Source organism: Phoca vitulina, unplaced genomic scaffold, assembly GCF_004348235.1.
Source record: "Phoca vitulina isolate PV1807 unplaced genomic scaffold, GSC_HSeal_1.0 scaffold3, whole genome shotgun sequence".
Classification (NCBI taxonomy): Eukaryota; Metazoa; Chordata; class Mammalia; order Carnivora; family Phocidae; genus Phoca; species Phoca vitulina.
The window spans coordinates 57,626,888-57,650,625 of NW_022589706.1; the positions used below are offsets into that span (position 1 = coordinate 57,626,888).

The following is a 23,738-nucleotide window of genomic DNA, read 5'->3' on the forward strand; positions in this document are numbered from 1 at the left end:
GCAAAAAATTCTGGGAATTATGTAAGAAAATTTGAATAAATAGGTTCCAATGAGTGATTGGATTAGGAATGAGAGATAGGGGCCTATCAAGATAGCCTCCAAGGTTTCTAGCATGGACAATTGAGGAGATGGAGAAATGCCAGTTGTTAAGTTAGGGAAGATGGAAGCATCTGGAATCCATGGACCAGATTTGGGGATCATCCTTGAATGCCTGAATTAAGTGGCTGTTGAGAATTACAACTGGGCGAATCAGTAAGCCAGGCCTCCTTAAAGTCCTTTGTGGCTTAAAATACGGGATTTCCTGAGCTTCACAATAAAGTTGATGCCTAATTTTAATCTTGGCATCGCTCAAAAATCTGAATCCACATCATGAACAATTGGGCGCTTGATTCCTTGAGAAATCTTCCTTCCTTGAGAAGTAAGGTTCAAATACATCTCTGGACTATTATTCCAGAGATCTTGGAGTAAGTATAAATTCTGTTGCTGAATCACAGGGCAACTTGGATGTGGGATTTCCATTCTTGGGTTTATAATTTATCTTTTCTGGAAAATAAAATGATCCTTTTATTTTAGAAAATAAGAGTAACATTTTCTGTTTCTGTTGATCACAGGGGAGGGTTATGAGCCATAATTAAAGCGCAGGTTGGAGCAGAGCTTTGCTCCTTTGTAGCATCTGTCTAGGTTTGATCAGCTTCAGTATTTGCAGCTGTAATTATCTGGTCATTTTTCTCTTCCTATCTGCTCAGCATGTGAAGCGCATTGTGGAAGCTGTGATTCACAGGCCAGCTGTACCTCCTGCCGAGATCCAAACAAGGTCCTGCTCTTTGGGGAATGTCAGTATGAGGGCTGTGCCCCACAGTACTATCTTGACTTCTCCACCAAGATATGCAAAGGTAAAGCTCTTCCAGAACTGTGCAATGATTCTTTTCCTCAGTGATCTCCCTTTACTGTAGGTGTCTAATCCCCCACGTTGGGAAAATACCATCATATGTTTAGATGATAGCAAGAAGGCATCATGTATTATGAATGCATGTATGTAATTTCTTTCTTAAGGAAATTTTTTGAGCACCTACTATGTGCCAGATGTTGTGCAAGGTTTTAGTAACTAGACCAGAGGTGGCAAACCGGATGTATTTGGTCCAAGACATGGAGGGTTGTTGTTGTTGTTTTTTTTTTGGCCCACCTAATGTTCTAGTGTTTTAAAATTTTTAATTAATGCATTTTATTTTTTTTAAAGATTTTATTTATTTATTTGAGAGAGAGAATGAGAGAGAGAGAGAGCACAAGAGGGGGGAGGGTCAGAGGGAGAAGCAGACTCCCTGCTAAGCAGGGAGCCTGATGTGGGACTCGATCCCGGGACTCCAGGATCATTACCTGAGCCAAAGGCAGTTGCTTAACCAACTGAGCCACCCAGGCGCCCTAATTAATGCATTTTAAAATGTAGAAGACTTCACATACAAAAATTGAGATTTTTCTGTTTCTTTTGAAAAAAAATTGAGATTTTCTGTTTCTTTTGAAAAAGTCAGATGATCTGGGAATACTGGATATGCATTTCCATAATGCGACAGTCAGTTGGAGATGAGTAGCTATTGTCCCTTTTGTGTCTTCAGATCACTACAGTCCCTGCCATTCCCTCGTCTATCACACCAGGCCTATTTCAGAGATTTACATTACCTTCCTTTACAACTCTATATTGCTAGACGCTAACCTTAATGAAGACAGGGTTCGGGGTGCTTGGATGGCTTGGTTAAGCATCTGCATTCGGCTCAGGTCATGATCTCAGGGTCCTGGGATCGAGTCCTGCATTAGGCTCCCTGCTCAGCGGGGAGCCTGATTCTCCCCCTGCCCCCCCCCCCCCCCGCCACTTGTGCCCCCTCTCTCTCTCCCTCAAATGAATAAATAAAATCTTAAAAAAAAAAAAAAGACAGGAGTTGTATCTGATTTGTTCATCTCTGTTTAACAGACTTAAATGAGTAAAGACACAGTCCCTGCGCTCCAGGAGTTTGTAAGGAAGCAGTATCAGAAACCTAGTACCTTGTTCTCTAGTGGTTAGAATTCTTGGGGCTTGGGGTGGGAGGGATGGGGTGACTGGGTGATGGACACTGGGGAGGGTATGTGTTCTGGTAAGCGCTGTGAATTGTGCAAGACTGTTGAATCTCAGATCTGTACCTCTGAAACAAATAATGCAATATATGTTAAGAAAGAAAAAAAGAAGAAGAAGAATGTAGCAGGAGGGGAAGAATGAGGGGGGGGAAATTGGAGGGGGAGACGAACCATGAGAGACAATGGACTCTGAAAAACAAACTGAGGGTTCTAGAGGGGAGGGGGTTGGGAGGATGGGTTAGCCTGGTGATGGGTATTGAGGAGGGCACGTTCTGCATGGAGCACTGGGTGTTATGCACAAACAATGAATCATGGAATACTATATCTAAAACTAATGATGTAATGTATGGGGATTAACATAACAATAAAAAAATTAAAAAAAATTAAAAAAAGAATTCTTGGGGCTTATGCTCTTTAAATGGCCGTGCTCAGCAAGGAGAAGAACAGAGTGGAAGGCCAGATTTTCCTTGTTTCTCTTCCCTTTTCCTCCATCCCTCCATTCCACTTGTCTCCCATCTCTCCAGTTCTGCCCAAGAACCTGGGGCTCAGATATGGAGGCCAAACATCTGTCAAGTAAGCTTGGGATGTTTTAAGGCTTTGCAAAATTGCACACTCTCCATTCCAAGAAATTCTACTTGTTGTCAACTTAGGTGGTCTCTCTGTGCTCAAGACCACAGAAGCTTTTCTATTTTTTCCCTTCTAAACAGCGGTTGTCAGTTTGCGGTGAAAAACAAGATTATCACAAATCCTCCATGTTGTAAATGATTTCATAACTATGCTGGCAGTTTTCAAGGCTCTGCTTTAGTCATTCTCCCTCAGAACTGATTCAGCCAAATAAATGAGCGAGATTAACTTTATAAATCTCCTTGGAAGCACGTGTACTGTCTTGCACATTTACCTGCTTCTTTGGGACTTAGAAATATCGCATCAAAAAAGAGAAAGGTGACTAATGAGAAGTTTCCTCAGTTCTCAGCTGGGATGGATGGTGGAGTGAGGAAGAACTGAGTGCAGAATGTTCTCCGAGAAAAACAGTTTGGCAGCAAAACATTTATTAAGCTGTTACTATGTGCCAGGCACTGTGCTAACTTCTTTACATTCACTATTTCCTTTAATCTACACAATAGCGTTATGAAATAGGTACTCTTCTTATCTCTGTCTTACAGATAAGGAAACTGAGGCTCCAAGAATTTTGGGAAAGTGTGTAAGACATGTAGATAAACAGTGGCTAAGCCACAGCCTCAATAGAGACTTGGCTGTCTTCAAAACTCAAGTATTTAACCACACGGTGTTGTCCAACCTTCCATGATGAAGGACTTACTTTACCATCTGGCACTTTGGCTCTCAAACATGAGTGTTCTGGCTGCAGGAATTGCCTGGGCCTTTAATAGCCACAGCTACAGTAATAACAACCATAATAATCATGAGAACAGAAATAACAGTAGTGGCCCCAACATGTTTCCTTATGCCCCGCCCCAATCCTTGAGATGACATCAGTAGTTCTGATATTGAGCCAGAAAATCTGTATTTCTAACAATCCTTCTGGATTATATGGATGCACATCCAAGGTTGGAGCCCACAAGCACATAAGCCCCTTGAAGCCAGGGTCTACCCACTTCCTACCCACCGTTCAGTGCTATGCATTCCATAGGTGCTTATTGAGCAGATAACATGTAAATGAGTCAGTTCTACTGCTCTAAGGAGATCTTCTGTTATTTCTGTAAGCCCTTTCTTTCTGGACAGTTCCTTGATGCTCCATTTAATTCTAACATCATTGGTCCTTTCTGTTGGGTGGGTCAGCACCTGATTCTTGAGAGGTAGAGAGTCAAGCAGCCGGTGTCGGTGGAGACAGCAGATGCCTTCCTCGTTGAGTCTCTGACATCCCTTTCCCTGTGGAGCATTTGGAGGAGGTGCAGATTAAGTCTGTGGAGGCAAATTGGCCCCTCCCTGTAGCAGAGCAGGCTTTGTTTGATGACGCCGAGGCACGGGAATCAAGAACTCTAAGATTAAGTTGACCTGGCTCCTCGGCAGCCCCGTTGACAAGCAGGCTCTGCACAAGCCTGGAGTGATCCTTGTACACTCCCGTGTCTAACATAATTAGGAAACACTAAACCTCAGAGAGGCGTTCAGGCTACTACAAACAGAAACCTTGTTAGAGCTGGCTTATCTGACATCTCACCTGGTGTCCTCACTTTACCCCTTGCCACTGCAGACCGCGTCCTCATAAATTAGTCACTGGGACTGAGGGCGGACAGGTGAAGGTGATCTCACGTGGACTTCCTTTCTAGAGTGCGATTGGAGCTGCAATGCGTGCAGCGGGCCCCTGAGGACAGACTGCCTGCAGTGCATGGATGGCTACGTCCTCCAGGACGGGGCCTGTGTGGAACAGTGCTCACCATCCTTCTACAGGGACTTGGGCCTCTGTAAAAGTAAGTGTCCAGAGCTCCTGCTCTGTTCTCATCCAGCCTTCAAGACTCCTCCAATTTTTACTGTTCTGACAAGGAGTCTGTGGCAAGTTTCCTTTCTGGCTTTTTGTCCAATTTCTGGTTTCTTTCCTAGGAGCTTTTCTTTGTTCTAGTCAAAATGCCCCCTCTCTCCTTCTCCCATACATGATATTTGCGAAAATTTGAGGTCAGTATGGGAATCTTGGGAGTATAGGGCCACATAAACAGGTATGTTTTGGTGATGACTATGGATTTCTTAGAGCACTGAATAATCCTGTCCTCTAAATGGGGAGGTGTGTATACTCTGGTCATTTGAGCACCTGGAAGGAGCATCTTGGGGCTTATGCTCTTTAAATGGCCGTGCTCAGCAAGGAGAAGAGTCCATTGGGTTATCCATGAGAGTTTCTGCAGTTTGTTCTCATCATTTCCTTTAAAACTTGATATCATATGCCCTACTTTGAAGATATTCTCCCATCTGTCCCTTGAAGCCCTGCATGTACCAGATGTCTCATCACTACCTTTCTCTGAATGCCACCCCCTTTAGCCTTGATTTAACACCACAAAATCTTCTGACCCTGAAATGCCCCCCAAATGCACAGATGGCACTCCTGGGACCATTCTTGGGAGACTGATAACTGACTGGGTGAGTCAGGAAAGTAAGAGAACCACGGACTAGTTAATAGTAATGATAATGGCTAATACCTGTAGTTTCTAGGTGTGCCTAGTGTTTTCCATTATTTACTTTAATCTTGGCCCAGCAAGCTGAGTGGGTCAGTATGTCCATTCCCATTTTATGAGAGAGAGCACTGAGGCTCAGAGAAGCCGAATATCTGATCCTAAGTCACCCTGCTGGGTAAGTAAGAGTAGTCACAACCAGAAGCCTGGCTCCTGACTCCTCGTCTTCTGCCTGGCCCAGCACACCGGGTCATATCGCTGTTTGGTGTCTAATATTGCCTCCCTGCGAGGCCCAGGAGCCCCCTGGAAAGCTATACACAGTTCTGTTGATTTGACTTTTGTCTTTCAGGCTGCAGCAACCACTGTGTCCAGTGCCAAGGTCCCCATGAGTGCACTCGCTGTGAAGAGCCGTATCTCCTGTTGGAAGCCCAGTGTGTCCAGGAATGTGGCAAGGGGTACTTTGCAGATCACGCAAATCGACAATGCACAGGTAACTCGGAGACTGCTGAGTCCCCTGGAAAAAAGTGAGGGCCACAAGTAAATCAGGTGTGTTGATTCTCAGGTAACCAAGGAGAATCTGAATTAGAAGCAGAATGAAAACCCAGACAGCTAGGACTTAAAAATTGATGGCTTCCCATGCACATCTGCCAATTGCTGGTTAAATAGAATATAGAAGTGCAGGCCAATAATTGTCTTGCACAAATCAATATTGTCTCTAAGGGTCTTTATGGAAATTAGGCCAATATTTTATGGAATGTAAGGCTTATGTTGAACTAAGGTGAGGTATCCATTAAGAGCGGATCACCTCTATTGATATGGGCACAGAATTTTCAGTGTGTAGACTAAATTACGGGTGACCCTGATTTTGGCACAATATCCTTGAGTAGGATTTCTGAGGACAATTTAGTGAGATACACTGAACTTTTATCATTAAAGTTCAGCCCAAAGCCTTAATCTCCTTGTCCATTGGGTTATCCATGAGAGTTTCTGCAGTTTGTTCTCATCATTTCCTTTAAAACTTGATATCATATGCCCTACTTTGAAGAAAACCTGACATTTAATAATAAAGCCATGACCCTGGCATGGCATTTTACGTTTCACCACATTCCTCCATCTTCATTATCTCATTTAATATTCACAATGAGTTGGTGGTAAAATATGGCAAACACTGGGAATCCCATTTTACAAGTAAAAAAAAAAAGAAAGAATGGCTTAAGAGTATTAACCAAGGCAACATAAAATCAGATATTATACCCAAGTTTTCTGATTCCAATTCTGGGCCCTTACACTCAACTACCTCTGTATAATAAAATCTTAATTAAGGAAGCAGAAAAATTGGGCAGTAAACACTTGATTTGTAGAAGTTTATTAACTTGACCCAAAGAAATAATCCTAGGGTCCTTTTATGAGCTTGCTCTCCTCCTGCATTTAAAATAATAATGATGATGATGATGATGATGATATGATGATGATGGTGATAATAATAATGATGATGATGATGATGCAGTGGCATTAGTAGTACAGCTGAGTCCTTTTGTATGCCAGGCTCTGTTCTAGTCTCTTCACTTTGTAACACATCCTCCCAACAGTGATTTGCATCAGATGCTATTACTATCCCCATTTTTAAGATGAGAAATCACACCACAGATGATTAAAGGATAAATTGTCCCAAAGTGGACAGCTGATAAGTGGTAGAGCAGGAATGGTACCCAGAAAGGGCCTGTGCTCTTAATCACTGCACACCACCTCCCTTACAAGTCAATATGCCTAACTCTTCATACAGTCCGTGTATGTGCAACATTTTCACATCACAGTGCATTAAGTGAAAGTGCGCCTCTGTGTTCGCTCTCCTCCTGAAGGTAGAGCAGCTCCCTGTGAAATTCTAGAGGAAACCGTTGGAATTCCCTGTTGCTGCAGTTGGGGGTCGTGTGTTGCTCGTGCTGTCACTATTTTTCTCTGTCGCTGGTGGCCCTCGCTGGCTGCCTGTGCCTTTGCTGTGCCTCACTTACTGTGGCCTTTCTTTGACAGCCTGCCCTCGGGCGTGCTTGCGGTGTACCCGCCAGGACCAGTGTCACCAGTGTGACCATGGGTTCTTTTTGAAGAGTGGCCTTTGTGTTTCCAACTGTGTTCCTGGCTTCTCTGCCCGCTCTAATGAAACCTGCGCTGGTAAGTGCTTCTTGTCAGATGCTCTGCTGTATATTAACCTGTAATTTCTCCATGCAAAGGCTGAGTTTGTAGATACAGTCAGCTCATGTGATATGAAATGCAGGATTCTCATTCTAGGAATACAAAGGAATAAGGAACTGTTTATAGGACATGGACGTTGGGGAAACTCAACCTCTAAGATCTTTGGGAAAAAGAATCTGTGCTTTAAAAGTAACAACTATCAGATCAGAAATTTGGCATAAAACTTAGTTGTGTTTCAGAACTACAGCTATGTTATAGAAAATTACCTATATACATATAATTTATTTGCATATATATAAACTTACAGAGCTAATTATGCCGCGGTTCAATGGCGCACCCTTTGTGGACGTACTGGAGATAAATTACAAATAAATAATGAGTAGTGTGAGGAGACTGCCCCATTAGGGTCATGTTTGAAGCAAATAGATTTCGAGCCACTCTCCTATTAAGAATAAGGTGACATATTAAGGGAATTGATCTAGTCTTGTCCAACACATTAATGGACACTTCACCTTAAACAACAAAAGAGAAGCAAATTTAAATTCAGTCATAATTTTGAACCCCAAAGTTTTATAGCTGAATGAAGCTTGAGAATTATAGTATAGTTGAGCATTCCTCAGCTTTTAAGTGTCAATCAATGACACGAGGCATATTTTAACACCCACAGTCAATCACATTTTCCGTCTCTAAATTTCTGACCTCCAAAGATATTAAGACTTCCCATGGGAAAAAGACATCTTTGGCTCATTTTATTGGGATCCTTCTGGAAACCCCAAGTACTTGAGAGTCAACCTACTCCTCTTGGGACATAATACAAGTCAACTTGTGAAAATGAATTCCACTTTCATTAGAGTAATCTTAGAGTGGACGTAGTCCTCTTGAAACCTGGCATTCCCAAACTGTCCTGTCCGACCTACTTGTAGAAGGAAACATTAACAGTTCAAGTCTGGGCAAAACACCTTGCAGGAGACAGGATGAATTTCACATCATGATCAGATATTTATCCATCAGATGTTTCCTATGGGCAGAGATAGTAAAATTTTAAAACAAAGTGGGTACACTTCACATGAATCCTGAATATAAGCCACTGATAATCATACTTCATTACAGATTAACTGGTACTGTTCGAGCAAATGGTATCAGACGTTTGCTTTTTTCTTTACCCTTAATGGGTCTGATGGTCAGATGTGATCAAAGTATTAGGTTAGGACTGTGGTTCTCAAACTTGGAAGTCCCATTAGGATTGCCTGAGGAGCTTGTGAAGTCACTGAGATGCCCACACCAGAACACCAAAGACAGAATCTCTGATGGTGGAGCTCAAGTATCAGTACTGTTTTAAAAGGTCCCTGTATGATTTTTTATTGTTATTATTGAGATATAATTCACATACCTTAGAATTCCCCTTTAAAGTATACAATTCAGTAGTTTTTAGTATATTCACAAGGTTATGCAACCATCACACTATCTAATTCCGGGACATTTTATTCTTCCTAAAAAGAAATCCAATAACAATTAACAGTCTCTCTGTAGTGCTCCCTTGCCCCAGTCCCTGGCAATCATTGATCGACTTTCTGTCTCTGTGGGTTTAACTATTCTAGACATTTCACATCAATGGAATCATACAATATGTGGCTTTTTATGTCTGGCTTTTTTCATGTGGCAAGAATATTTTCAAGGTTCCTCTACACTGGAACATGTATCAGTACATCATCTCTTTTCATGGTTGAATAATATTCCATTGCATGGATATACCACATTTTGTTTATTCATTCACCAATTAATGGACATTTGGGTTGTTTCCACTTTGAGGCTCTTAGGTATAACTGCTATGAACATTCATGTACAAGTTTTTATGTGGACATATGTGTTCAGTTCTTATGGGTATATGCCTATAAGTAGAATTACTGGATCATAGGGTACTTCTGTTATTGTTTGAGGAACTGCCAAACGGCACCATTTTATGTTTCCACCAGCAATGTATAAGATTTTTAATTCCTCCACGTCCTCAGGAATACTTTTTATTGTCCTTCATAGTGGGTATGAAGTGGTATCACATTGTGGTTTTGATTTGCATTTCCCCGATGACTAATGACATTGAGCACCTTTTCATGTACATAATTATTGGCCTTTTATATATCTTCTTTGGAAAAATGCCTTTTCAAACTCTGCCTGTTTTTAAATTGGGTTACTTGTCTTTTACTGAGTTGTAAGAATTTTTTTATATATATTTTGGATACAAGTCCCTTTTCAGATATATAATTTGCAAATATTTTCCTCCACTCTATGGGTTGTCTTTTTCACTTTCTTACTGGTGCCCTTTGAAGAACTTTGGTCCAATTTATCAATTTTTTCTTTTGTCACTCATGCTTTTTGTGTCCTATCGAAGAAAGCATTGCCTAATTTAAGATCACAAAGATTTTATCCTCTATTTTCTTTTAGAAGTTTATATTTTAACATTGAGAATCTGTGTTATTTTCATATGCATTCAGGGTGAGAATCACTGAATTAGAAGGAGGCTTATGGTGTACAATAACCTAGAGTCTCATTTCTGAATGAACATTACGAGTCTATTTATTAAAAAAACCCAAAACCTTATTAGTGAATATGCCAAGTCTGATCTTTGGATCCTCTGTTTTCCAGGCAAAATATACACTCCTAGTCTTCATGTGAATGGTTCTCTCACCCTTGCAATTGGTTCAATGAAGCCACTGGATTTTCCCCTTCTGAATGTCCAAGACCAAGATGGCAGGGTGGAAGACCTCCAGTTCCATGTTGTGAGCACTCCCACCAATGGTCAGCTGATGCTGTTGAGGAATGGAAAAGAGGTTCAGCTCGACAAGGCTGGCCATTTTAGCTGGAAGGATGTGAATGAGAAAAAAGTGCGTTTTGTGCACAGCAAAGAAAAGCCCAGGTGACTCAGTGTTCTTTTGTTTTCCTCCTGCCTCCTTTCCTGTGCCTCCTGTCAGTGCTTTGCGCCCCGCCCCCGCTTCTCAATAGCTGTCCCTTCTCCTGTGGGGAAGATCAATACTCCAAACACGCCAACGCTTTCAGCTGCCTGTCATTATTTCCCTGTAATTGCTCCGAGAGTATGCTTCTGTTAGAGGCATTTTCATTTTATCACATAATTGTGGGTAATTCTCTGATGTGACAGGAAAGTTCCTAGGACAATTACCCAGTACTTTTGGCCCAACAGAAACAAAACTGGTTATCTACACAGATTTCTACAGCTGCTTCTTCAACATTAGGGTGATATACTGGGAGTGAGCAGTGGCTAGAAGATGGAGCACATGCTTTTCAAAGTGTTATATGGTTCCTAGAATTCCAGAGCGGGAGGGAAACTAAGAGTCACAACTTTTTATTATCCACTTTATGGGATTAATTGTGGTTAATTTTTAAGCCAGATCCAGTTTTCCTCTGATGCCTAGCACACTTCTGGCTGTTTTCCTCACCCCAGCTGACATATGCTTCAGGAATGCAATTGAATGTTAACACTAACCCAGGCAAATAGAATCATGTAATTAGCAGAGTAAATCTGCTAAACAAGAATCAGAGAATACACCCCAAAGATTAGCCTCGTGGATTATCCTTCACCCAGCTCTGCTTCATTAGTCCAGATAATTCAGAGTAGACTATATATGTTAGCAATGGATTCAGATATTCACGGTAAATATTTTCTACTGTCACCACTGGAGATTTTTGTTGTTGTTGTTGTTTTAAGGTTTGGGCTAGGAGATAGGTGGGGGGAAAAGTGATGGCACTTTATTGCAGTTCAGAGCCAGAACCTCAAAAGACCATCTTATAGGAATAAGAACAACTGATACTTACTGAGCGCTGACTATGACCCAGGCATTGTAGCAAACACTTCATGTGAACGCTGTATATTTATGTTCCCAGTCTACAGATAGGAAAACTGAGGCCTTGAGAGTATAAGCAAAGCCAAGTCTCCAATCCCTGGCTCTCTGACTCCACAGCCCATGCCTTTAGCCACTATGATTTCTGCCTCCTGAATAATACTAGGAATAATGGGTGTGCTTCCATCCTCAAGGGGCAAAAGATCCTTGCACAGAGACGTATTGCTACAGATGGAACTTAAAACTCAGGCGTCTGATGCCATAGAATCACTTTTCAGATTTATGCTCCAAAGTCCTGCATTCATTTTGCTTCAAGTGTAGTTCTTAATTGTTTGCATTACACACACACACACACACACACACGGCTCCGTTCGTGTAGTCCTTTGCCTTGGAATCTTGTGAAAAGTGGGTAAAGTTCATAAAGCCCCCTAGACAACCAAAGTTACTCCTCTTGTCTGTTTCACTTCTTCAATCTCTCATCACCTGTTTTCTTCCAGAGTCAGCTCTGTACGCCCAAACAGGACAAAGAGTGGTGACAATTTTGCAGGGAATTCTTTCAGCACTCCTTTTACTTTGGGGTACCCATTTTAGCATCGGATCTTCTTTATCTAAAAATTCAAACAAAAGAAAGAACAGGAAAATAAGATTGGTAGTGATTTGTGAAAAAAGAACATTCTATAAGTTGCCAAATGATACAAAAACAAAAGGGGCAGCTTGCCATATGGGTTTGTGGTTTTGTTTTTCCTCATGAAAATTTGACCGTGATTCTTCAGCACTGGATTCCTTTGGGGTCAGAGTGCTTCTGGGGAGTACAAGACAACCTGCAAATACGGCCCATGGTGGCAAGCGGAATGCTAAGCAGTTATCAGAACCTCAGTGCCACCAAAATGTCATTGTCCCCCCATAGGTTAGGAGTAACCACCCCTTCTTATTTCTTTCTGTTGCTTCCCTCAATTGCTTTCCCTGGATGTCTGGAGATGGGAGTGAAGAGGGACAAGGACCTAAATGGGACAGAAAATCAAGGGGAGGATGAAATGGGAGGGGAGACAAGATTTTTTTTTTTTAAATCAGGTTTATGGAGGTCTATTTTGGGTTCAATAAAATCCCCCATCTTGAAGTGTACTGGTCTGTGAGTGCTCACAAATGTGGACATTCTGGCAGTTTGAAACCACAACTGCAAGCAAGGTTTGAAACAGTTTCATCAAACCCCCAAGCTCTCCTTTTTACTGGGACTCCCTTCCCTCCAGTTTCTGGCAACCCCTGATCTGTTTTTTACTCTTACTCTGATAGGTTCCTTTCCATTCTCCAATTTAACTATTAGCCTTCACTATATTACTAACCTGTCTTGGCCAAAAACTGGTTTTTCAACCATTTATATAGTCCTTTTGGAAAAATCAAAACCAAAAAGTTTATGTAATTGTTACATTATTTTGAGATCGGAGAATACACCGTAGTTTTACCTGTATGTCACTGTGTTCATCTTCATCTGGTTATTTTCATTTATAGTATGAATATTATATCACTGTAGTGGTTTGATCTAATTTCTTCCATGCACATAAGCTGAAGATATTTTTAATCTTTGTTTTTCTAGAGACTAATGACTGCATTTTCTCATTCCTTTCTTGGGGACTTCTTTTAGGAAAGGTTACTTTTCCCTGAAAGTTAGTGACCAGCAGTTCTTCTCTGAGCCACAGCTGATCAACATACAAGCATTTTCAACACAGGTAATAACAATGCTACACAATTAATAATTTCACATGCGTGAGTCAAGGTTTCTACTAGTTATAGCAAAAATGACCTAAATTAAGCTAGTCTCAGATTCTCCATGAAATACCACTGGAATAATTTTTAGAACTTGTGGATCCGAACAACAGCAACAACAACTAATTGCTAATATGTCTATAGTTTTCTTCTTTGTATTTTTCATTTAATCCTCATGACAGCCGTATGAGCTGTTGTTTTCCCCAACTTACAGATGAGGAAACTAAAGTCACAGGGAGGTTAAGTAACTTGTCTATGATGAGATAGCTAATAAATGAAGAGCCGAGATTTGTGCCCAGAAAATCTGGCTACAGAGTCTGTGCTCTTGCCCACCAATTTATGGTGCCTTACTTTACTATACTGAATCTGATACCAGCCCTTCAGAATAATTTGAAACTGTTCCAGTTGTTAAGATTTTCCTTATCTTAGGTAAAGGAGTTTGTTTTGCCTAAATATTTCTCTCTCAGGGATATGAAATTATATTCAACTACTTTTGCCTATCTGTCATGTAGCTGGGCTACATTTTCATCAGTTTGCCATAGGTAGAGCATCTCATTAAGGATCTACTTAAATAAGGTGCCAGTGTGGTCATCAGCCAAACAGAAGTCTGAGGAAATCATGGTAGATGCTATAAAACTCAGTGTGATGGCTCTTCTGTTCCCATCACTCATCTCTGTCAAGATGTACTTATGTGTCCAGAATACATATAGCTGTAGATGGTCTGAGTAACTGAGCTTGAGGGATTGAACAGCTGAAATGTGCAAAGAGAATAAGAAGATAGAGTCTTAAGTTGTGAACAACAAGACAGTGGGATATCAGCCTGGGGAACCAAGACTACCTAAATATCCGGACCTCAGTGGAGTGTTAGTCATGATTCAAGGAAGGACATGAGATTATTGTTTTAAAACTGATTTTTTTTTTTTTAAAAATTTTGGTCCAAACATGAAAAGACCATGGACTGTGGATAATACAGACATAACCCCGAAGTGGCTCCCAAATGGTGTTCACAGGCCGGCTCTGCTCTTCTTGATGGCATTCTTACTTCAAGGGTGACTGAAGTTGAGGGATGATTAGAAATTGATCTGAGGTTCATTTGACCTCACTGTTGGGCTAAGAGTATGAATTTTGTTTTAATTAAAACTGAAACACGTAAAAAACAAAAAACAACGAAAAACTAAAGCATGTGATCTCTGTAAGTATGGGCCAGAGGGCCACATCAGGTCTGAGGACTGTCTGACTTAGAAGTTCAGTTTTGTTCTTTTTGTTTGTATTACTATAGTTACTCTAATTAGGTGAATTAGAGACAGGGTAGGTACTGGTAAGTGCCTTTCTCATCTGAGACAGTGAGTTCCTATGGTTCCCTGAGTTTTGTTTGCTTGTCTTCCCCAAAGCAAGTGAGTAGATAGTGGCAGCATTTTTAAATTTTATTTATTATGTGAGAAACTTGTTTCATTTTGACTTTTTTTAAAATGGAGTTTTAGAAATTACTTTGAACTTATTTTTGTTCCTTTACCTTCCTGTGATATTTCAATATGGTCTTGAACCTCCCTGAGATTTTCTCATGCGAGTTAATTTGGTCTTTTCCATTTATGGACATCACCTTCTGACCACTCCTCTTTCAGAATCCAAGGGGCCCTTCATCCCCACGTATCTAGAATCACAGCTTCCGTATTCTCGCTTGGGAATTCTGAGGCGCAGCTGTCATCTAGCTGCCTACTATGTGACTATTACAATGACACATTAGTTAGACATTACTCCAATAGATACTGAAATTTCCACGAGGCCAGGAAGGGTAGTTTTAAAAGAAAGTTTTAGAAGAGAGCCATTTGGATTAAAGAAGGCAATGTGCCGAAAAAAGTCCTAGATGGTTCAACTTCAAACAATATAAAAAACTAAGAATGTTTTCTTTGGCTTCTGGCCTCAATTTTTTTTTTTTTTTTGGTAATTTTTTATTTTGTGGTTCATTAACTTTTATCTTTATGAAAGAATATTTTATTTGCTTACTCAAGTTGGTGAGGGGAAACGTGATAATCCTGAGAAAAACATCTGAAAATTTACCACATGAATTAGCCAGGTGGTTGTTTTACCCAGACCGTGATCTTATCAGGCTTTAAACCCTGAGTTGGCCCTTCAAGATATGAATGAGATGGATTAAAGAAAATTATTGCCTGGGACCAGATATTGCATGATTTCAGAATCAGAAGTATCTTACCCCAAGTGCAATGTAGCTGGAGTGAAGTGCTCAACTCCCAACACAAGTGCAAAACTTCCATGCCTCTTACTGTTCTCTCTTGGAAGCAGACAATTGGTTGGGATCCCTGACTCTGGGCTGATTTCAGTTACAATGCAGGGGATATAGTGTAAATCCAGATAGCAGAGACTTCCGAGATTCGGAAATAAGTAGCTCATCTCAATTGCCTCCAATGGCCTTGACATGTCTTGAGAAGCCTCCAGAACCAGAAGTGTGAAGTAATCTCACTTGCTCTGATTACTATGACTGCCCACACCTCTGACAGATACCTTGACTCTGCCACAGTTTGGCACTTTGCTGGAGCATCAAGAGTTCCTTCAAAAGCATAGAATTATCACTTAGGTTGTGCACAACTGTATCGAGTCCACTGGGTGGTCCTCTCTTTTCCTGCTAAATGACTTCTCCTCCTCCTTCCCTTCAACTCCTCAGGCCCCCTATGTGCTGAGAAATGAGGCCCTCCGTATTAGCAGAGGCGAGAGAGGAACCATCACTACCCAGCTGCTCGACATCCGAGATGACGACAACCCACAGGATGTCGTGGTCCAAGTGCTTGGTCCTCCACTTCATGGCCAATTGCTTCAAACACTTCAGTCCCCGGCAACCCCAATCTATCAATTCCGGCTGGACGAGCTCTCCAGGGGCCTTCTCCACTATGCTCATGATGGCTCAGAGAGCGTATCTGATGTTGCAGTCTTACAGGCCAGTGATGGACATTCCTTTCGAAGTATACTGTTCCACGTGAAGATGGTGCCCAAGGTAGGTGTCATTCCTAGAGCTGCAATTTCCTTGCAGCTAGATATGAAGTTTTGTTGATGATATTATTTTGCAATATTCATAAAGTTAAGATATGGATTGGTATTTATTCAAACACTTATTAAGCATCTGTTACGGAGATACTTAGGATGTTCAAAGATTCATAGAACACAATGCCTTGTTGTCCACTGATGCTTTTGTCACCTGCCTGAGCATGATCACAAGAATCAAGTGCACCCCTGTTTTTGTCTGCCCTTCTGCAACAGCTCATGCAATGTGAAGCTCATAGTCGGATTAGGAGGATGAGGAAACTTTCTCTTTTAGTAATCACAGGAACTCTCATCAGCCTGAGTCATTCCTGTGCCACCTCCATATGTTTTTGTCTTGTCCACGAGTACCTTTTCTATTATTTACTTAATATTTTTCTTTGTATCACCTTTTTTATTGTGGTTTCATCCTAATAAATGATGTATATGAAATCATGGGCTTAATGTAGAATTATACTTCTACAATATTAAAATTAATACTAATACATAACCATTTTTTAAAATATTCATCCACATTGTACATAGAATGTTCTTGGATACTATTAATGGGATGACTATCACGCTTTGGGAAATACTGGGCTAACCCATGCTAGATCCAAGAGACCTATTGAAAAACATTTTCAGAACCATTTATTACTTGATGATATTTCACTAGAAGCTCTTTTCTCTGTTATAGCAAGAATGACTCTTTCCCATGGTGATAGATTGGGAGACTTATCATTTTTATTGAACTTTTCATTCCAAGTATCAGTAGCCACTGAAGTGTCATTAACGATTAGCTAGAGAGATTGATTTGCTGAGGACAGTTTAGAAATGACTTGTCACTTTCTCACTGAAGATCACTCAAAATTTGCGATGGATCCTTGTGAAGGTGAACAGCTGAATGTAACATAGTCTGCTGGCTAGTTTCTCGGGCTGTTGTCTCATGATTTGCAGCTAATGAAAACAGTGATGGTGGCATGAGATAGATGGGAGTAAGTGAAGGCTGATTATGAGATAGTTGGCAGATAGCCACTTTGTAGCTAATCCTACTTATCACCCTCTTGCAATGGCCCTGGGAGATGAGGTTTAGTTCTGAAGAGATGAAGACAGACACAGAAAGTTTCTTTTCTTCCTGCTTGGTTTCTTTCCAAAGATTGTTACAGGATTTCAGCGCAGCACTAGCAGCTGCCTTTCGTATAGTGGTTTCAATCTCCACATTTGGAGCTCGGTTCAGTATATGGCACTCTCATTTTGTATGCTATGGTCTAAGGTTGAAGAGTATTTCTAGGATTTTCACTCCTTTGACTACCAAAACAAAACAAGGAAAAATGAAAGTTTAATTTATAAATAAGACATAAGCACAGAACTTGAGACTCCTTGTAGTGCTTATAACTTGGGATTCATGTTGGTATTTACAGTGTCTGTCCCTCCTGCTTCCTCCTGCCATCACTCCATCTCCTATATTGTTGTGCTTACATGTCCGTCAGGTGAACTAACGGCTTCTAAGCCAGTGAATGGGATAACGAAACCAGCATCCATCAGGATGTACTAATAAATTTGAACACTGTAATACTGATATTTTACAAATGCGTACTATATTTCCTTTCAGGAATTCAAAGTACTTGTTCTTTATATCTATTCTACTGATCTTTACAATATCTTAATGAAGAAGGGTAGAAGAGAGGCCATATGACCTTATTTCTTCTAAAAGAAGTCCTATGGGTGGGAGGTGTTTTTGTTTTTGTTTTTTATCTTTTTTGGGCACTAATGCTTGATGTAAATTATTTCATTTGATGTTCATGATCATTCTAGGATGTTTGTACAATTATTACCTCTAATTTTCCAAAAAGGAAACTGAAGAAAAAGTTTAAAAGCATTTTAAGAAGTTTAAAAATGTTTGTTTGTGATAAAGGTATTTCATGCTGGAGCTGTGATTTTGACTCAAGTGTGTTCTGGCTCATCACACTTAACCCACATGGCTTTTTTCATTCTAACCCATATTTTTCAATGTATTGGTCATATATATTCTGATCCCCCTAATGGACAGAATCGAGACAGCAATTCAGTCATTTTCTCAATGTCCTATCCAAGCAGGCTGGGCCCTAAGCCTCCTGGAATCTTCCCTCTGGACTGACCACATCTTGTTACAGGTGAAGCTATTTATAATCATAAGTCTACTGGAGCCCAAGAAGAAAAAAATTGCCTCAGCTGTTAATGGCTTCCAGTACATGTATAGTCAGACATGATTGATTTCATTCTGATAGCCACTTCTGAAGATGGGCATCCAAGTCCCTACCCTGAGGCTGCCTGTGTATTAAATTTGGAGTCAAGCCAATTACTGGCTGATGTCTACCTGGTGGTTTAAATGGAGTGGCAAAGGGGATTAGGTCTGACTCCTGGGGAATGGATGTACAAATTAATCCCAGTGTTGTTCAGTAGAAAACTTAACCCGCTGACACAGATGGAAGGAGAGGGAGAGGTAGAAAAAGAAAACTTTGTGTGAGCAGCAGCTATTTTAGTCTTCCTCTCTTAAGGCACATCGTAGGACCTTAGCACATTTTTGCTGGATGGGTAGATACTTGGAGGGATGCAACAGCTTGAGTGAGGCTGATTCCCATGTTCCTACCTTTGAGTCCATCTCTTACGTCAGATGAGAAGCCTTCAGGCCACCTCTGCTAATGTTGGGGTGGCCTATCTGGGATGAAGGGTAGGGGCTGTCAGTTCCACTCTCATTTTTCAAGTTCTGCGTCACTTCCTCCAAACTTTCATCCTTGGCCTGGAACTGAGGAAATTTGCTACCCTCCAGGCTTACGCTGAGTCACTGAAGAGAAAATAGATTCAGGACTGATGTTGAAACATGCTCTGTTGGGGGAGGAGGCAAAAGAAATCAAAAAGATTAAAAGGTAATAAAGAATGCTCTGCTGAACAGGCTTTCATTAATTGGGCAGATTACCAAACCCGAGCCTGCTAGAGATATGATTTTAAAGCAATTTGGTGTCTAATAAGGGCTAAAATGTGGGCAAGGAAAAGTCATGCTTATTGGTGGGTTTCTTTCCACTGCCAGGCTTTCAAGAAATTACCTTCTTTTTCTTTTTTTTTTTAAATTTTTTCTTTTCTTTTCTTTTCTTTTTTATTATGTTATGTTACTCACCATACAGTACATCATTAGTTTTTGATGTAGTGTTCCATGATTCATTGTTTGGGTATAACACCCACTGCTCCACGCAATACGTGCCCTCCTTAATACCCATCACCAGGCTAACCCATCCCCCACCCCCCTCCTCTCTTTTTCATTAATTAAGGCATCTCTGGAAATCATGCCTCTTTTTCCACTTTGGCAATAAATCTGATGATCTTTGTGACCTCGTTTGTTGTTGTTTGAGTAGTTACTTTCTGCCACTGGGTAATGCTTTGATATGAAAAGCCCCCAAGTATCATGCTATGAACTGGATGGAAAATTCTGTTGCTAAGAGTCCTCTCTGGCTGTTTGAACTTGGTAAGGCCCATGTGCAACTAAAGGCCCTATTTTGCTTTCCCTCAATTTTCTTAAAACTTGTCCTCCCAGTGGTGGTCTGGCAGGGATACCGTTTGATAATAAGGGTGCTTGTGACAATTAGAAGTATGGCACAAAAATGTTAATTTTTTGAATAAGAGTCTATCTCATAAATAAATCCTTACCACATGTCAGGGTTTCACCTTTTTTTTTTTTTTTAAAGACTTTTATCTATTTATTTGAGAGAGAGAGAGAGCACAAGCAGGATGAGGGTCAGAGGGAGAAGCAGACTCCCTGCTGAGCAGGGAGCCGGACATGGGACTCGATCCCGGGACTCTGGTATCATGACCCAAGCTAAAGGCAGACACCTAACCACCGAGCCACCCAGACACCCCAGGGTTTCACCTTTTATGGACTTACTTAGCTTGTTCAATTTGGCATCTTATAAGATGTATTGCTCAGAGTATACGTTCAAAAAATGTTTGTTGATTACAAAATTTTGTTTGTTTATAAAGTAGTTGAAATCTACATGGAGAGAAGGTTCTGTATTCTTGACCTGAAGGAACAGAGCTTCTGAGGAGCATACACACACTGTCCAAACACACAAAACAGTCCAATTGTCTTTCCATCCTTTATCCTGGTAAATAGAATCTAAGTTTCACCTTCTATGTCCACCCTACATGATCCTTCCTTAAAATCCACAGTGTCCTTTAAGGTTGCATTTTAAAAGCTATGGTATAAATGAGCCTTTGCAAATTAAGACTTTTTTTTAACAGAATAAATAAAATATTAGGATTGCTATTACATCCAATTATAGTCATTTTCTATTTGATGAAGTTTTAAAATTTTTTAGCTTTAGTAGTTTGGCCCAGGGTTAGGGTACACTGTCATTTGAAATGATCATTTATGCCCCAACATTTATTTTAGGGGAGGGAGTTTTCATTTTATTTGTGAGATTTTTCCTTCTAATGATAGAAGCTACTTCTGGTTTACAGCATTAATATTTTTATTTGTAATACAATATATAATGGCTAAACTTTATTGCCAACATTTCTGTATGCCCATTGTTCTATGAGATGAATTAGAAGAACTATTTAATTTAAAGCACTCTTTTGATTATGCCCCCATAATCCCTTTTTGGGATTTCATTGCTTTCTAATGTGGTACCCTGAAGGATATATAAAACATTACTAGGCAGGAGATTATTCAACTCATGTTATGGCTAATTTCTTGAGCTTACAGGGATATATGCACCATTGTGCAGAAGAAAAAAAAACTACAAGGAGATAAAGAAATTGCAAAATGTCAAAATCATTGGGGAAATGAGGTTAAAATTTGTTTGGCTCTTCTGGACACTTTAACTGTAGAAAAGATGGTGTATAGCCTTCTATTCATCTCTTCTTGTACCTTCCCTGGACTCTCTCCCAGAAGAAAGCAACTGATAAAACCATCTTCATCATAATGAGTGGGAAGAATTATACTTCTTTCCCTTAGACAGTTGTCTGTTTCTTCTTAAGTATTATAAACAAATAATTCAGAAACAGAGGCATGTATAGTATCTGGTTATAAATATAAATATTCTAAAAGACCTGTCTGTGGGATTTCAGGAGAACCACTCTAGACCCAACACTATTTCTTTTTTTTTTTAATTTTTTATTGTTATGTTAATCTGCGTACATTACATCATTAGTTTTAGATGTAGTGTTCCATGATTCATTGTTTGTGCATAACACCCAGTGCTCCATGCAGAACGTGCCCTCTTTAATACCCATCACCAGGCTAACCCCTCCTCCCACCCCCCTTCCCTCTAGAACCCTCAGTTTGTTTTTCAGAGTCCATCATCTTACCCAACACTATTTCTATCCTGAGCTGTGCTTCTCCTACTTCAGCATGCCTCCACATCCCCTGGGGATCCTGTTTAAATACAAGAGGAAATGCATCAAGCTACAAAGCTGCACAGCAAAGTAAACAGTCAACAAAATGAAAAGGCAGCCTACCGAATGGGAGAAAATATTTGAAACCATGTATCTGATAAAGGATTAATATCTAAAATATATAAGGAACTCAAACAACTCAATAGCAAAGTAATCATCATCATCATCATCATCATCCAGTTAAGACTTGGCCTAAGGATCTGCACAGACCTTTGTCAAAAGAAGACATACAATGGCCAATAGGTACATGAAAAGGTGCTCAACATCATTCATTATCAGGAAAATGCAAATCAAAATGACAATGAGATATTACCTCATACTTGTTAGAATGGCTATTATCAAAAAGACAAAGGATAACAAGTGTTGGTGAGGTACTGGGAAAAGGGAACCTGTATACACTCTTGGTGGGATTGTAAATTGGTGCAGCCATTATGGAAAACAGTATGGAGGTTCCTCAGAAGATTAAAAACAGAACTATCATATGATCCAGGAATTTCACTTCTGGGTAGATATCTAAAGGAAATGAAATCTGTGTTTCAAAGAGATATATGTACTCACATGTTTATTGCAGCATTATTCACAATAGCCAAGGTATGGAAACATCCTAGCTGTCTCTTGATGGATAAATGGATAAAGAAAGGGGCACCTGGGTGGCTCAGTCGGTTGAGTGACCAACTCTTGATTTCAGCTCAGGTCATGATCTCTGAGTCCTGGGATCAAGACCCACACTGGGCTCCACACTCAGCGGGGAGTCTGCTTCAGGATTCTCTCTCTCCCTCTCCCTCCCTCTGCCCCTCTCCCCACTCGCTTGCTCTCTCAAATAAATAAATCAATCTTTTTTAAAAAATGGCTAAAGAAAATCTGTTCTACATATATAATGGAATATTATTCAGCCTTAAAAAAGGAAATCCTGCCATTTGTGACAGCATGGGTGAGCTTGAAGAACATTATGCTAAGTAAAATAAGCCAGACACGAAAAGACAAATTCTGCATGATCTTATTTATATTTGGAATCTAAAACAGTCCAGCTCATAAAAGCAGAGCAGAATGGTGGTTGCCAGGGACTGAGGTAGGAGAAATGGGGAGATGTTAGTCAAAGGTAGCCAAAGGGTATAGTGGTTCAGTTACCAGGGATGAATAAGTTCTGAAGATACAACATATAGCATCGTGGCTATACTTAATACTGTATTGTATACCTGAAATTTGCTGAGTGGGTTGACCTTAAGTGTTTTTACCACATGCACACACAAAAGTGTAGTTATATGAGGTGATAGATTTCCTAATTAGCTTGAATTTCACAACGTATACGTATATCAGAACATCACGTTGTGCACCTTAACTATCTACAACCTTTATTTGTCAAATATACTTCAGTAAAGCTGGTGAAAAAAAATAAAATACAGATTCTAAATCAGAATCTGGGGTGGGGCCTGAGATTCTGAACTTGTAATAAGCTTCCAGATGTTGCCTTTGTCCTAACACTGACATATAAGGGGTACTGTCTCCTAAAGATTTACACTCACACAGGAATTAGAGAACTGTATTGGTAAAGTGTAGCCAAGATAGAAATGTAGTGAGAGAGACATCTGGGGACATGCATTCAGGTCCCAGTACTTACTTGCTTGGAATATGAAAAAACACATTGCTTCGTCAGTCCCAGAATGTGGTTGTTGGTGTATGACGGATTTCTGTAACCATGATCAAACTTGACGAGGCTGCTTCTATTAGAGAGATTTCTAGAAATTAAGACACTGGGTCGGGGTGCCTGGGTGGCTCAGTCATTAAGCGTCTGCCTTCGGCTCAGGTCATGATCCCGGGGTCCTGGGATCGAGCCCCGCGTCGGGCTCCCTGCTCCGTGGGAAGCCTGTGTCTCCCTCTCCTGCTCCCCCTGCTTGTGTTCCCTCTCTCGCTGTGTGTGTCTCTCTGTCAAATAAATAAATAAAATCTTTAAAAAAAAAAAAAAGACACTGGGTCTAAGTGTACTATGTTTTATGAAACTCTTGCTGAAGTTAATAGGGATTTCCCCCCCAGAATTCTGGGGGGGGGAATGGAGGAAAATTCTTGGCACATTTGGATGTTTTTGTAACTAATATGCTATATCAGTTGTGAAAGGAGAAAATTCTTGGGAGTTTGCCGCTGAGCACTGATCACCATAGAAGGTGACTTTGCTGCCGTTCGCCTGGGCACTGTTTGACTCAGCTCCCCGGTAATTGTGGTGAGAATAGCTATGACCACCTCTTGTCGGGGGCAAATGCTCTCG

At 40.5% G+C, this 23,738-nt stretch overlaps 1 protein-coding gene across 5 annotated transcripts in view; it reads left to right on the top strand.

Annotated features, from left to right (window-relative positions):
• Positions 1-23,738, top strand: part of FRAS1 (Fraser extracellular matrix complex subunit 1) — a 404,790-nt gene that overhangs the window by 250,075 nt on the left and 130,977 nt on the right. For all 5 annotated transcript variants that reach the window (XM_032400603.1, XM_032400602.1, XM_032400606.1 and 2 more), the window contains exons 23-29: positions 747-893; positions 4,389-4,529; positions 5,569-5,709; positions 7,248-7,385; positions 10,047-10,317; positions 12,897-12,981; positions 15,699-16,025. In XM_032400603.1, coding sequence (XP_032256494.1) covers positions 747-893; positions 4,389-4,529; positions 5,569-5,709; positions 7,248-7,385; positions 10,047-10,317; positions 12,897-12,981; positions 15,699-16,025 — 1,250 coding nt within the window. The remainder of the gene's footprint in view (positions 1-746; positions 894-4,388; positions 4,530-5,568; positions 5,710-7,247; positions 7,386-10,046; positions 10,318-12,896; positions 12,982-15,698; positions 16,026-23,738) is intronic.